We start from the raw sequence: 14,766 nt of genomic DNA, 5'->3' as shown, positions 1-14,766 counted from the left end.
CAAAATGTAGTTTTTTTCCTGCCATGGAAGTGCACTTGTATACCGAGGAGGAAGCCATTTGCATTACAGCCGTGAATGAGGATTCAAAATGGCGCCTCGGCTGGGTTTTCCCTTTCGGGCGCTCTCGTTTTCTGTTAGAATTTGGTAACAAAAAATATATATTATTTACCAGCTTAAGGTCGGTCCGTATGGTGAAATACCATGACCTCGGCCTTGAATACTGACCTCGGCCCAGAGGGCCTCACTCAGTACTTTCAAGACCTCGGTCACAGTATTTCACGATACGGACCTCCCAGCTGGTAAATAACATTTATTTCTGTAAATATAAATATTTGACCACATTATCATTTGGTCATAACGACCAAATTTCAGAAGGAACTAAATTTCATCGATTTTATGAAATCGAAAGGCCGTCTCAGTTTTTTATTGGGGGGGGACCACAACAAATATTGACTGTTTAGTTTATTACTGTTTACTGCACATTGTAGTATCAAGTGGAAAGATTTGACTTCATAAGTCATTTTTAAACTTGCTTTATTTCTTAATTAACGTGTTATTCAATTACCTTTCCGGTTTTATTCACATAATATGCAAATACGGGTCACGATATATTACACTTATCAGCCTTTTCGGTTTTTAGCCATGTTTAATCTAGTTTGTATGGTCCACGGCAGGCGTCGCTTATCCACGCGATCTTCACGAGACTTGTGCAAGACTTCAAACGTGACGTGTCAGCACCGCCATTTCGAAAACTGTTTACATAGCGGCCAGATCGCCATATCATTCCAATTTAGATTATTTCGAGATTTGCCAGCTTCATCAGTGATGGAGATTATTCCATACGACTTCAAACCATTGGTTAAATGAAAGAAGAAAAAGTTTTCGGACACTTGTCCATCGTGCTGGTATTTACGTCATTACTGTCGCACAATTAAAACGTGCCAGATCAGGCGGCTGGTGGATTTTCAAAATAAATACGTGCACGTATTTTTGTGATAAATCCATATTATACTGAGCGTATTTCCCACATTAATCAATACAAAAGTACTGCGTGTCTGCTGCATCTTTCAGTTCTTTTAAATCAAGGCTGAATACTTTCTTCTTCACCGCTGCCTTTTATTAAATCAAATTTGAGACTTTTAATTTGATTTCTTTCAGCGCGACCACAATGCATGACGGGATATATTGCTTTGGTTAGTGACCATCGTTGGACACTACTTTTCGTGATGCATTGTGGGATACTTTGAGTGCACTATATAGGGTGTAAATAATCCTCACCAAGGTTTCGGACAGCACTACAAAATGGCGTCCTCACTTTATAGTGAGCAGGGAGTGATTTCGGACACAGGGAAAACTTCCGGCTTGATTACATCAGCATTCAAAAGAGCGCGCGCGTCTTTTGACGATATTGACAGGTGTTGGTCACTTTGATTTCCGCTGTATGTTTTACTTCTGTCCTATGATGTCTCACACAGGTCTCGGCAAATCTTGTTTACGGCCATCGCTTTGACATATGGACTGATATTACATAGCATATTTCAAACACTCATAACTTGCTACAGCAGTGACAACCGCTGTCAGAAATGCATTCCTATATCTTATAAAATGAGATAAACAGAACTGAGAGGAAAAAAAAAAAATTGCCTTCAGTTCTCCTTTAAAGTCATCAAATGGCGAGTGCAGAGGAGAAGTGAAGAAGAGTGCAACAAGCAGGTTGGAATGAATAAAGGAGAGGAGGATGTCAGGAGTGAGTTGTGACCAAAGAATGCCAGCAAGAGTGAAAGGGAAAGTGTACAAGACAGCAGGAAGAGCAGTGATGTGGGATGGTTTGGAGATAGTGGAGCTGATCTAGGGATGTTAACCGATGACCGTTTGATCGGTGGTTGACCGAATCAACGTCAACCGGTTAATTTTTTTTTGGTTGTCGGTTAAAAAAAAAAAAAAGTCGTTTTGAAGCTGCCGATTTTGGAGCGGAGAACCTGGAATTCTGTGTTGTAAACGCTTGGGGCATGCCATGCGGTGTAAGGACGACAGCTGACAAATCAGAAACACCCATTCAGTCATGTCCCGCCCTCCCGCTGCCACTCAGCGAAAGAAAAGTGTAGACACAGGCTTTTTAGCTTACAAATTACTATTCTGTTTTTTTTTTTTAATTATTATTCAGGGTTCTCACCAGGATTTTTTTTTAGCGTAATGGGTTATGGCGAGGGAGCGTAGCGACCGAGCGGGGGGATGGTGCGGAGATTTTGAAAAATCATACCCAAAATTGGCCATATTTGACGTTCCTGGAGGGGATAAATTGCATTTTTTATGTTGTATATCCTTGATGGAAAATTGTTACATCTTTGGATCTTGGCAATGTGTTACCTACTGTTGTATTTCACTGAACTACAAAGGGTGCTGTCAAAAGATATGTAAACTCAGACACAACCAAAGAGATAATGAATGTTTTATTGTATTAAGAAATTAAGAAATGCCTGAGCACATAAAAATAAAAAAAAAACAAATTGCATTTTCATTCAGGCATAACATACACCCAGCCCCCTTAATAAATAATTAATATATAATCTAAAACTATTAAATGACATTTAATCTCCTCCTAGCCATTCCCTCCATCCTCTGCCCGTTTATCTGCTACCTCCTTTCCTCTGCCTCCTATGTCCTTTCCTTCATCTCCTCCAACCTCTCTTGTGCCTGTCTCCTTATAGAAATATAACGATGGATGGCATGCAGGCAGATTACCAGTGTGTTAATGTTAGCCACAGTGGGATCCAGTAAATTAGCGCTAATCATCCGATACGTGCGCCCTGTCATATTGCTAAACCTGCTTACAAAGTAGACGTTTTCATTCATCAAAGGGCTTTGGGTTAAGTTTTCAAGCGTGATGGAAAACCTGTAGAAGTGGTGCACTTACATTTCTAACTGTGAAGAAAGAGCGAATGTCTCTTTTTTTGCGAGGGGGTCCGTCATCCATTGTCATTCACCGAAGTCCAGTTCAAGAGAAAGTTATCGCCAGGATCTCTCTCTCTCTCTCTCTCTCTCTCGGAACTGATTTCCAGGCATGGGTTTCCTAACAAACGTAGGCTGATTTTGACACCTTGAAAACTGCTCAAGTGCGCAGGAAAAAAAAAAACTTTTGGCGATGGTGATGAACAACTGAAAACAACCGTTACGCTATATTAAAAATTTAGCGTAGCGGGGGGAAATTACCGTTGCGGTCTGAAATTTTAGCGTAGCGGGCCGCAACCATATAAAGCGCTGGCGAGAACCCTGTTATTAGAAGGCACATCGAGTTTAGTCCTGCCTTGGCCAGTGCATTCTGAAAGTATGTTTCAGTCTGTAGCCAACAATGCATGTTACTGCAGATCATATCTCTCCACACAAACTAAAGGCGCAGATGCCGACTTTTTCACGGCTGAATCGTGCAGATCCAATTTTTTTTTTTTTTTTTTTTTGGGGGGGGGGGGGCGTTGGAGTGTCTGAATAATTTCATCAGAGTAAATTCTGTATTAAAATTACTACATAAGCAAATGCCATTACAGTCCATGAAACATAGGAAGTATAAGTATGAGAAGAAAACAGTAAATCAGAAAGCTGCGCACGTTTTCACAGAAGCTGCGCAAATGTGCGCAGCTTTCTGATTTACTGTTTTCTTCTCATACTTATACTTCCTATGTTTCATGGACTAACGGCATTTGCTTATTTAGTAATTTTAATACAGAGTTTACGCTGATGATATTATTCAGACACTCCAACGCCCCCCCTTAAAAAAAAAATCGGATCTGCACGATTCAGCCGTGAAAAAGTCGGCATCCGCCAAAAGGCGCGCCGTTTGCATCCCAAACTCATAGGTTAACCGACTTTAACCGGCTAATGAGGCTCGGTGGTCTGTCAAGATTTTTTTTCGTTTTCGCCATCCCTAAGCTGAACATGTTGGAGCGTCTCATTGGCAGTAACAAAGTTGGACAGGATCAGAAACGAGAATATTAGAGGGACAGGACATGTAGGACGGCTTGGAGACAAAGTGAGAGAGGCGAGACTGAGATGGTTTGGACTTGTTCAGTACATAGGAGAGATCCAGGGTACAGTGTTCTCCACGGGCACTTTTAAAAAGTGGCACACCGCCACGTTATAATTCTAGCCCGCCACCCTTCCCTTGGCCAAAAAGGAAAATAAATAAATCCATCAGTATACACCAAATAAATCATATTCACTTTCTTATAAATTTGTAACTATTTAACACGCAGAAGACCATTAAACGAATGCATACGGGGCTACCTGAAGTGGCCATGCGATTGCAATAGAAAACTATCTGGCCGGCTGCATACAGATTGTGAGACAGAGCTCTGCAGATTGAGGTCTATCCCTGCATTACACAACACCGACACATAGTAACGCTGGAAGCTACAAGCTGCGGCTAGCCAGCAGCTAAATAACTTTTCGGGAGCATACGCTTGTAGCATTATTGTGCAATGGTTACGTTTATCGATAGTCTTTTTTGACCATACACAGTTACAGTAATCATATAACAGCATACACAGAAGTTCAGGTCTTATTTTACACATCTGTGATTGCGTAGGCGAGAGCTGCATTTTCCCGTTGCTTCCCTGTGGTTGTTTACTGCAGGTTTTCCAGGTTCCTGGGTCAAAGGACCCGAACTACAGAGGCCGGGGTGGCTTTGTAGCGCCAGTCTCGGGCACGCGCACCAGCTCATGCATGGATTGGAGTGCCTTCACCCAATTAACATGAATGTGTATTGTAAAAAAAAATGTATGCATTTATTGTAATTGGGTATTTTGTTTATGCAGGGAAGTTCATTTTTCACACACCAAAAAAAAATAATTCAGGGATGCGCATCAGTCTCAACTGAAATGTCAAATAAGTCTCATATTGACAATAAAGATATGTACAGTAAGAATGTTAATTTTTTGTAAAATGATTGTTAAAATCATTTAGCATTTCCTATCCATTTATTGCCCAGTTTCACTGTCAAAAAAGCCCAAATTCCGTCAGCTTCAGGGGGACTTTGGCCCCCTGGCCCCCTACCAGGGCTCCACCCCTGGACCCCATTAGGACCTAAGTGGCCCCCAAACCCACGCCACCACCTTTTATTTTTGAAAAGTGGAGAACACTGAGGGTATATTGGGAAAATACTGCTGGAGATGCCAAGTAGAAGGACAAGCAGAAGAGCAAAGATGAGATTTATGGATGTAGCGAAGGAGGACATGAGGAGAGGACGATTTGCATGACAGAAAAAGATCCAGAGGACAGGAAGAGATGGAGAAGCATTATCTGCTGTGGTGACCCATAACGGGAACATCGGAAAGATGATGATTTTTTTTTTTTTAAAGAGTCATCTTGAGTTTCCAGTACTTCTTTGCAGAGTAAATAAGAAGAAACTACAGTGCTCAGCGTAAATGAGTACACCCCCTTTGAAAAGTAACATTTTAAATAATATCTCAATGAACGCAAACAATTTCCAAAATGTTGAAAAGACAAAGTTTAATATAACATCTGTTTAACTTATAACGTGAAAGTAAGGTTAATAATATAAACTTAGATTACACATTTTTCAGTTTTACTCAAATTAGGGTGGTGCAAAAATAAGTACACCCCACAACAAAAACTACTACATCTAGTGCTTTGTATGGCCTCCATGATTTTTAATGACAGCACCAAGTCTTCTAGGCATGGAATGAACAAGCTGGCGACATTTTGCAACATCAATCTTTTTCCATTCTTCAACAATGACCTCTTTTAGTGACTGGATGCTGGATGGAGAGTGATGCTCAACTTGTCTCTTCAGAATTCCCCATAGGTGTTCGATTGGGTTCAGATCAGGAGACGTACTCAGCCACTGAATCACTTTCACCCTGTTCTTCTTCAGAAATCCAACAGTGGCCTTAGATGTGCGTTTAGTATCATTGTCATGTTGGAAAAGTACACGATGACCAAGGGCACGGAGTGATGGTAGCATCTTCTCTTTCAGTATAGAGCAATACATCTGTGAATTCATGATGCCATCAATGAAATGCAGCTCCCCGACACCAGCAGCACTCATGCAGCCCCGCATAAGGACACTGCCACCACCATGTTTCACTGTAGGCACCAGGCATTTTTCTTTGTATTTCTCACCTTTGCGACACCATACAGTTTTGAAGCCATCAGTTCCAAAAACATTTATCTTTGTCTCAGAGGAAAGAGTCCCAGTAGTCTTCATCTTTGTCAGCATGGACCCTGGCAAACTCTAGGCGGGCTTTTTTGTGCCTGGGCTTTAGGAGAGACTTCTTTCACGGACGGCATCCATGCATGCCATTCCTCTGCAGCGTACGCCATATTGTGTCACAGGAAATAGTAAGTAAAATTTCTTTATATAGCACATTTACAACCAAAGTGCTTAACAGTCAGTGTATGGAATAAATTAAAATTGACATAAAATCAAAAATAAAATGACACATTGAATTTTAGCCAAAAGCTGGACAGAGAACAACCAAGGACAATAACAGCAACACTGACAGAAAATACAATACAATAAGGGAGAGACCTCCAACCAAAAATCACATACAGAATCAGAGGCAGTCAAATGCAAGGCGGAAAAGATTTAAAACTAGTTAGAGATGTTGCAGACTTCAGTTTGCTTGGTAGACTGTTCCATAGCTTTGGAGCAAACACACCGAAAGCACGGTCCCCTGTCTGTGTCAAACGGGATTGTGGAATATTAAGAAGTGCCTGTGAAGCAGATCTTAAGGATCGTGTTTGGGTGTATGGACATAGCATGTCCACAACATACAGCGATGCTATACCATTTGCAGTGAACTTGCATGCCGATTTTCTTCAACCCTTCTCATCAGAAGACGCTCCTGTCGAGGTGTTAACTTCCGTGGACGACCTGGACGTCTCTGTGAGATGGTTGCAGTTCCATCTTTCTTAAATTTTTGTACCACTTTTGCTATAGTATTCTGACTGATAAATAAAGCTTTGCTGATCTTCTTGTAGCCTTCACCTTTGTGGTGGAAAGAAATTATTTTCTTCGGGGAATTCAGAAGAGACAAGTTGAGCATCACTCTCCATCCAGCATCCAGTCACTAAAAGAAACCATTGTTGAAGAATGGAAAAAAGATTGAAGTTGCAAAATGTCGCCAACTTGTTCATTCCATGCCTAGAAGACTTGGTGCTGTCATTAAAAATCATGGAGGCCATACAAATTTTGTTTTGGAGTGTACTCATTTACATCATAATCTTCTCATGCTGTGTGCTTTCTGTTTTCCATGCACTCGGAGATAAAATTCAGTGCGAAACTAAAATCATATTCAAATCAAGACTGGACAAAGCAGCCAAACCAGAGGAATCCTCTGTGAAATACTTTCCCACTCAATTTCTGCAATACAAGAATTATTAAAGACAGCAGGCAGACTTTTCCAGAGATCACTAAGTCTCAAAAACAGTGATGTACACTACTGTTCAAAAGTTTGGGGTCACTTTGAAATGTCCTTATTTTTGAAAGAAAAGCACTGTTTTTTTTTTCAATGAAGATCACTTTAAACTAATCAGAAATCCACTCTATACATTGCTAATGTGGTAAATGACTATTCTAGCTGCAAATGTCTGGTTTTTGGTGCAATATCTCCATAGGTGTATAGAGGCCCATTTCCAGCAACTCTCACTCCAGTGTTCTAATGGTACAATGCAGCGTTCGAAACTAACGGTGTCCCGATGTCCCGGGGACTATAAAAAATGTCATCGGGACACAAAATTATCATATCTGGGACAATCCCGGGACAATGGAAAAAAATAGATCTAGAAAAAAAGTTCTACATTAATATTATTTACAAAGCCGTAACACACATGTAGACATTCACCTAATTTGTCAATTTTAATTTTAAAACGTTAACAGCGAAAAATACATAGTAGCTACACTTTCGATGCACCTGCATCCGTAGGCTACAGAGCAGCGCATTCTGTTCTAGAATCTTCGGCCGGAGTCCGCATTATATGGACTTGGAATGGAATTGCTACCGCACACGCTGCGCCGACTCTTGCCAGAACAAAAATGCTTAAGTGGTTGAAGCGGACCGACCGCGGGGAAGAAACTGAAAGCCCAGACATAACGTCTCCGGGACCTTCAGGATCCAAAGTGTCATCGCCTGGTCTGCAGGCAACGCTAGCAACTGAATGAACTGAATGAACACTGTTAGACACGTTATAAAATACAACAGGAATGATGTGGATGATATTGACGGAAGATACCGTTCAACAGAATAAGTGAGTTTTCTTGGTGTCTTTCTAGTTCAGAAAGTTTAGTCAGTCAGCAGCACAACTAGGCTCGGACCTGCCACTATGCTGATGTTCCACCCACGTTTTGGCAGCGAAAGTTCATAAAAATGGATAACGGAAAGTTCATAAAAATGGGAAAGTTCATAAAAATGGATAACGGTAATGGATAACGGAAAGTTCATAAAAATGGATAACGATCTCATCTCATCTCATTATCTGTCGCTGCTTTATCCTGTTCTACAGGGTCGCAGGCAAGCTGGAGCCTATCCCAGCTGACTGCGGGCGAGAGGTGGGGTACACCCTGGACAAGCCGCCAGGTCATCACAGGGCTATGGATAACGGTAATGGTGAAAATGATAAGTTGGCCTTATAAGTGCCAACAGATATTCAAGGTATAAGTAGATGAAATGAACATAAAAGGGGTCTTATTTTCAACTAAAGTGTACTGCAGATGTAGGGAGCTGAAACATTTTCTGAATGAGCTAGTTGGCCCCTTTAAATAAACGGGTATCTATTCATACAGTGAGATCGCCAAAGTTTAATAAACTGAAAATGCAATAACTGTAATTTTGAAGTAGATGATGCATAGGACATGTGTCACTTGTGTCTTGTGACTTATTGTAAAAATGATATAAAGGGTTCAAAATCGCATAGTTACAAATATAATAGTAACTTCATATGATAATATTAACCACTGGTTATTTCAGAGAGGAAAAAAAATGGGGACACTATTGCTTCCATTCGGGACAATACAACACAGAATTCGGGACCACTGGGGGACACAAAGAAAAAAAGTTAATTTCGAGCCCTGGTACAATGTGTTTGCTCATTGCCTCAGAAGGCTAATGGATGATTAGAAAACCCTTGTACAATCATGTTAGCACAGCTGAAAACAGTTGAGCTCTTTAGAGAAGCTATAAAACTGACCTTCCTTTGAGCAGATTGAGTTTCTGGAGCATCACATTTGTGGGGTCGATTAAGGCCCTGTCCACACGGCAACGGATTCAGGTGAATCTGATAAAATTGTTTATCGTTTCGGCCTGGCGTCCACACGGCACCGGTGTTTTGGGTGCCCCAAAACGAAATCTTTTGAGAACGGGTGCCAGAGTGGAAAAATCTGGCAACGGCGCCGTTGCGAAGTCGTCTGGATGAGTAGAACGGATTTGTTTACGATGACGTCACAACCACATGACTGTGAGTGCTTCATGCCGGGTAGAAGTGTAACGAACTCGATGCGAGTTGTCAACAAATCCTATAACTTGGTTCATGAAACGCGCTTACAAAATATTTTCACTGTGAATATTTATTGTGTAATGGTGCAAAGTGAGAGAGAGAGAGAGAGAGAGAGAGAGAGAGAATAGCCCTTAGGGCAGAGTCTTTAGTCCAAACACTGCAGAAGCAGTACCAAACCGAGCACCGCCCGTGCGCTTTCCAAAAACAAAAACAATCCCGCTAGCAAAAATAGGAAAAAAAAGGAGCGATCTCACCTCTTCAGATGTTGGTTTAAGTCCGACAATACATTCCTCAAAAAGGGCGTAGAAGAACAAAGTAATCCATCAACGTGTAGCATTCCATTTATTCCGGACCATTAAAGAATTCTGGAGGATCTCAGAATGTTGGCGTACCGGCTTCCGTCTACCCCCATTCATTCCTCTTTCCACGTCTTTCGTTTTACGCAACTGATTAATAATCAAAACTTTATGTGGCTGATGCTACAGAAGAAGGGGTTTATGCGCATGCGTCTACTTCTTCTATTGTTCTGGTGTCTCCGATGGGACCATCTTACAGCGCACGTAGAGGTGTGGCATGTGTATTGCATCGTTTTCAGCAAGCGTTGTGTTCAGGCTTTTAGATAGAGGGGCGTCTGGGCGTCTTTTCGACGCCCTGTACTGAAAAAAACAAGAAATTGGACGCCCTACTTTTTAGTACGACGCCCTAAAGACGCCCTAATATTTCCGCCCGTGTTATGTCCGGTAACTTAGCTGAATATGTTAAAAAATCGCCGAGTCTGAGCTTTCCGAGGATCTACAAGCTTTGTTGACACCGCCCTTTTGGAAATTTCAGAAGTCTCGCTTTGACAGCTGTCTTTCCCGAAGACGCCCAGGGTTACCATAGCAACAGCACGAGCCCAGAGTACAAAATATAGGCACCCGCCGCAGAGCTACAGAAACACGCGTTTCTATGGCTGCACTAATTTCAAAGTTGTGAGAGCCCTCGTTATAAATAAATAAAAAACGAATACCATTATAATGTTTGAAGACTTAGCCATATTTCCTGTGTTTTTTTTTCTTTGTTATACTAAATCTTTGGACGCTAGCGGCTTTGAAAGCAAAACTGGTCAGCCGGGGTTGGTTGTCACACTGTGTTCGGGGTTGGTTGTCACATGTAATGCAATTGCAATAGGTGCACTACTGACTGAGACAAACACAGCTACAACAAGCTTTATTTATGTAGTATTCTGCGATCAGAAAGCTTTATAGCTAATTTGTCATGCTTAATATGCAACTCCAGCTCAAAAAAATCCCAGAAATATACCCATTTTAATAATAATATTCATTAAAAATATACGCAGTTTGCAGTGTATTTTGTTTTGGTGTTCCCAAAGTTGATATTGTATTACCAATCTGTTATACCTACATGTATTTTGAATACATTTTCTTTAACATTTTTACATAATTCTCTAAAATATGTATGTATTTTCGGTATTGCTCAAAATTTGCTGTCAAAATGAAGGAAATAGCATTTGAGAGCATTAGAAATTTCAAAATTTTCCGGGGGAGTACCCCCGGAACCCCCTAAAACACTCGTGCCAGCGGCGCTCAACGCGCCGCTACACCTCGCCACATACAGTGACACCTGCAAAAAAGTTAGACTCCCTAAAAAAAAATCCTGCCTAAAAGCCTGGTTGTGTTACCATATGAACCTGATATTTTACTGATCCTTTGCCCATGTGGATGCGATATTTAAAAAAAAAAAAAAAAAAACACACAACTTGTTGCCGTTGTCGTGTGGATGTAGCCTAAATGCTCAAAACGGCCAGAAAAATGTCTTGACTATATTTTCTGTTCATTTTACAACTTATGGTGGTAAATAAAAGTGTGACTTTTCATGGAAAACACAAAATTGTCTGGGTGACCCCAAACTTTTGAATGGTAGTATAGTTCAGTGTGCATTAGGGTGCATCAGTTGCCCTCACTTTCATAAAATCTGATGCATTTTTGTTTCGGTGTTCCTTTTCACCAATAAAGACATCCTGTAAATTTTTTTGACCATATTCAAAAGTCTAATGGTGGCACCATGAGGTTCATTTTTTGCCAAAAAACGCTTATTTTATGTTTTCGCGCAAGGTTTTGAATCACAATGTTGGACTCCATTTATTGATTCCTTGTGACCCAGAGATCATATTAAAGTGCCATTCCACCATTGGATGTATTCTTTGGCATAAAATACAATATATTTTATGACAACATGACTAGACAGAGAAATCTTTTAGCTTCAAAATGATACATCAAACATAATTTTTTGACAACGACAAGTATATTAATTTTGCGACCAAAGTCACCTACCCTTTTAATTTCCGCGCGGTAGTGAAACGTGATGTCATCGGCAGGTTCCCCTTCTTGTGTACCACGTGTCGGTCCATTTTTAGACCAGGAAACCCCCAAAGTGAGAGAGTCATTTCTCCTCGTATATGGGGGCCAAAAAAATTGCGAAAAATTTTGAGTTAATCTTTCAGTTAGCTAGATTTATTGGTATTATTTTTATCGCGTTCTATCCGCCATTGCTGATAATATGTGCCACGTCACACGGTACACAAGAAGGGGAACCTGCCGATGACATCACACGCGGAAATTAAAAGGGTAGGTGACTTTGGTCGCAAAATTAATATACTTGTCGTCAAAAAATTGTGTTTGATATATCATTTTGAAGCTAAAAGATTTCTCTATCTAGTGATACCATTCATGTTTTTTTCTAGAAAAATTTAGTATGAGGGCGCTCACCATGGCGAGGGAGCGGGGGGGGGGGGATGATGCCGGTTGTCCCCCCCCCGCCGTGCAAAGCCTTTGAAAAATGCTCCAATGGGACATTCTGAGGCTATCTGAGAGGGAAATTGTAACAAATTGTCTGTCAACATTGAAAAAGAAAGAAGTAATCATCTTCTGCCCCGGACAGTCTTTGGCTTTCTTCCGCTTCGTGCCGCGGGATGACATCTTTAAATGCCCAAGTGTCAACAAAAACAATTCACGAACTACTTCTGTCAAAAGCTCCTGCGCCGGTGGGTGAAAAGTCATTCAGTCTCGAGAAATCTCGCTCTACAAGTCAGCTGACCTTGTATGTAACCCATGTCAAATCTCGCGAGAGCAGCCGCGACAAGTAAACAACTAAACAACATGGCGCCTCAGTCTGGAAAACGCCAATTCGGATTGTTTTTGCACCGTCTGGCGGTGTATCTACTATGATTGGAATATTTTTGGAGCAATTATAACGTTATTGATGATCAGACACATCGTCACGTAGTGTTGCTGGGATGTTTTCACAGAGTCGTTAAGGGGGCGCACGCCGAGAGTAAGCGGGCGCAGCGCCCCTGTTCCCCCGTTTAGACGAAAGCCTGCCATTTATATATGTTGTCAAAATATATTGTATTTAATGCCAAAGAATACATCCAATGGTGGAATGGCACTTTAAGAACCTTTGCGAGGGATCGAGAAGCATTAATGTGATTCATAATACATTTGTATTGTTTAAAAGTAGTTGAACAATGATTCAATGAACAGCTAAAACTCAAACTGTGCTTGATAATATATATTTTAGAATATGTACTAAAAATGTGGATCTAAGATATTTGGTATACTCTAGTATAAGGTGCCATAATCTCATTCTCATTATCTCTAGCCGCTTTATCCTTCTACAGGGTTGCAGGCAAGCTGGAGCCTATCCCAGCTGACTACAGGCGAAAGGCGGGGTACACCCTGGACAAGTCGCCAGGTCATCACAGGGCTGACACATAGACACAACCATTCACACCTACGGTCAATTTAGAGCCACCAGTTAACCTAACCTGCATGTCTTTGGACTGTGGGGGAAACCGGAGCACCCGGAGGAAACCCACGTGGACACGGGGAGAACATGCAAACTCCGCACAGAAAGGCCCTCGCCGGCCACGGGGCTCGAACCCGGACCTTCTTGCTGTGAGGCGACAGCGCTAACCACTACACCACCGTGCCACCCCAGGTGCCATAATGTTTCATGAAAAGTGATCGAAATTGTCATATAAAAGTCAGAAAATAGCAGCTTTTTCCATAACTTTGAGCTCCTGGTGCCACCATTAAACTTTTGAATTGTGTCAAAATATTTCACCCAGTGTGTTTTCTTCCCAAAAGGAACATAAAAACAAAAATGCATCATGATCGGAGGAACTTTTCATTTTTAGGGGGCAACTGATGCACCCTAGTGTGCATGGAAGGAGTAAACAAACAAACAAACAGCACCTCCTGCTCTGGGGTTGTGTTATGAGTGCATGTTGATGCATCAGTATCTTTGGCAGCCTTCATTTTTGCAGGATTTCCCTTTGAATCCAGAAGCACAGCCTGGTTTGTTGACTCACACTGCATCACCTGAGTAATCCTTTACAGCAAACACGACTTTACACGCGGATAAAACACGCACACGAGGGCACAAAGCCATCATTCGGTGTGGTTTGGGTGGGTCACCTCACCCGGGCATCACAACAGCAGCAGCAGCACAAGCTAACTAATGTTAGCAGCTCTCATAAAGCCACTGTAGGCCTGGATTTGGGACCGGTTTTAACGGTCACAGAAGGCGGTCATCCAACAGAGACTTGCTAAAAAGCAAATAAACCACGTTATACAAACAGGAAAAAGGATTACGCGTCTGAAAAACGCCGTCTGAAGAGTCTTACCTGCTTATTTTCTGAGCGAAGGCGCGGCGCTCAGCCATTACTGTACCCGCTCACTCACTCACTCACTCCTCTGTGTCTCTGTGCGCGCGCGCTCCCACTCCCAAACCGCTCCAGTGAGAAGGATACAACAGGAGAAACGGATAACCCTACCGTAAAACATCGAAAAGACGCGCAACTACCCATCTCATCTCATCTCATCTCATCTCATTATCTCTAGTGGTGTAGTGGTTAGCGCTGTCGCCTCACAGCAAGAAGGTCCTGGGTTCGAGCCCCGGGGCCGGCGAGGGCCTTTCTGTGTGGAGTTTGCATGTTCTCCCCGTGTCCGCGTGGGTTTCCTCCGGGTGCTCCGGTTTCCCCCACAGTCCAAAGACATGCAGGTTAGGTTAACTGGTGACTCTAAATTGAGCGTAGGTGTGAATGTGAGTGTGAATGGTTGTCTGTGTCTATGTGTCAGCCCTGTGATGACCTGGCGACTTGTCCAGGGTGTACCCCACCTTTTGCCCGTAGTCAGCTGGGATAGGCTCCAGCTTGCCTGCGACCCTGTAGAAGGATAAAGCGGCTACAGATAATGA

At 42.0% G+C, this 14,766-nt stretch overlaps 1 protein-coding gene across 19 annotated transcripts in view; it reads right to left on the bottom strand.

The window, feature by feature from the left end:
* Positions 1 to 14,287, bottom strand: part of dock7 (dedicator of cytokinesis 7) — a 251,625-nt gene extending 237,338 nt beyond the window's left edge. For all 19 annotated transcript variants that reach the window (XM_060919936.1, XM_060919938.1, XM_060919940.1 and 16 more), the window contains exon 1: positions 14,195 to 14,287. In XM_060919936.1, the coding sequence (XP_060775919.1) occupies positions 14,195 to 14,232 (38 nt within the window). In that variant the 5' untranslated portion in view covers positions 14,233 to 14,287. The remainder of the gene's footprint in view (positions 1 to 14,194) is intronic.
* Positions 14,288 to 14,766: the final 479 nt, after the last annotated feature.

Source organism: Neoarius graeffei, chromosome 4 (assembly GCF_027579695.1).
Source record: "Neoarius graeffei isolate fNeoGra1 chromosome 4, fNeoGra1.pri, whole genome shotgun sequence".
NCBI classification, from domain to species: Eukaryota; Metazoa; Chordata; class Actinopteri; order Siluriformes; family Ariidae; genus Neoarius; species Neoarius graeffei.
The sequence above is the reverse complement of the archived record's forward strand: the minus strand, read 5'-3'. Positions and strand labels throughout refer to the sequence as shown.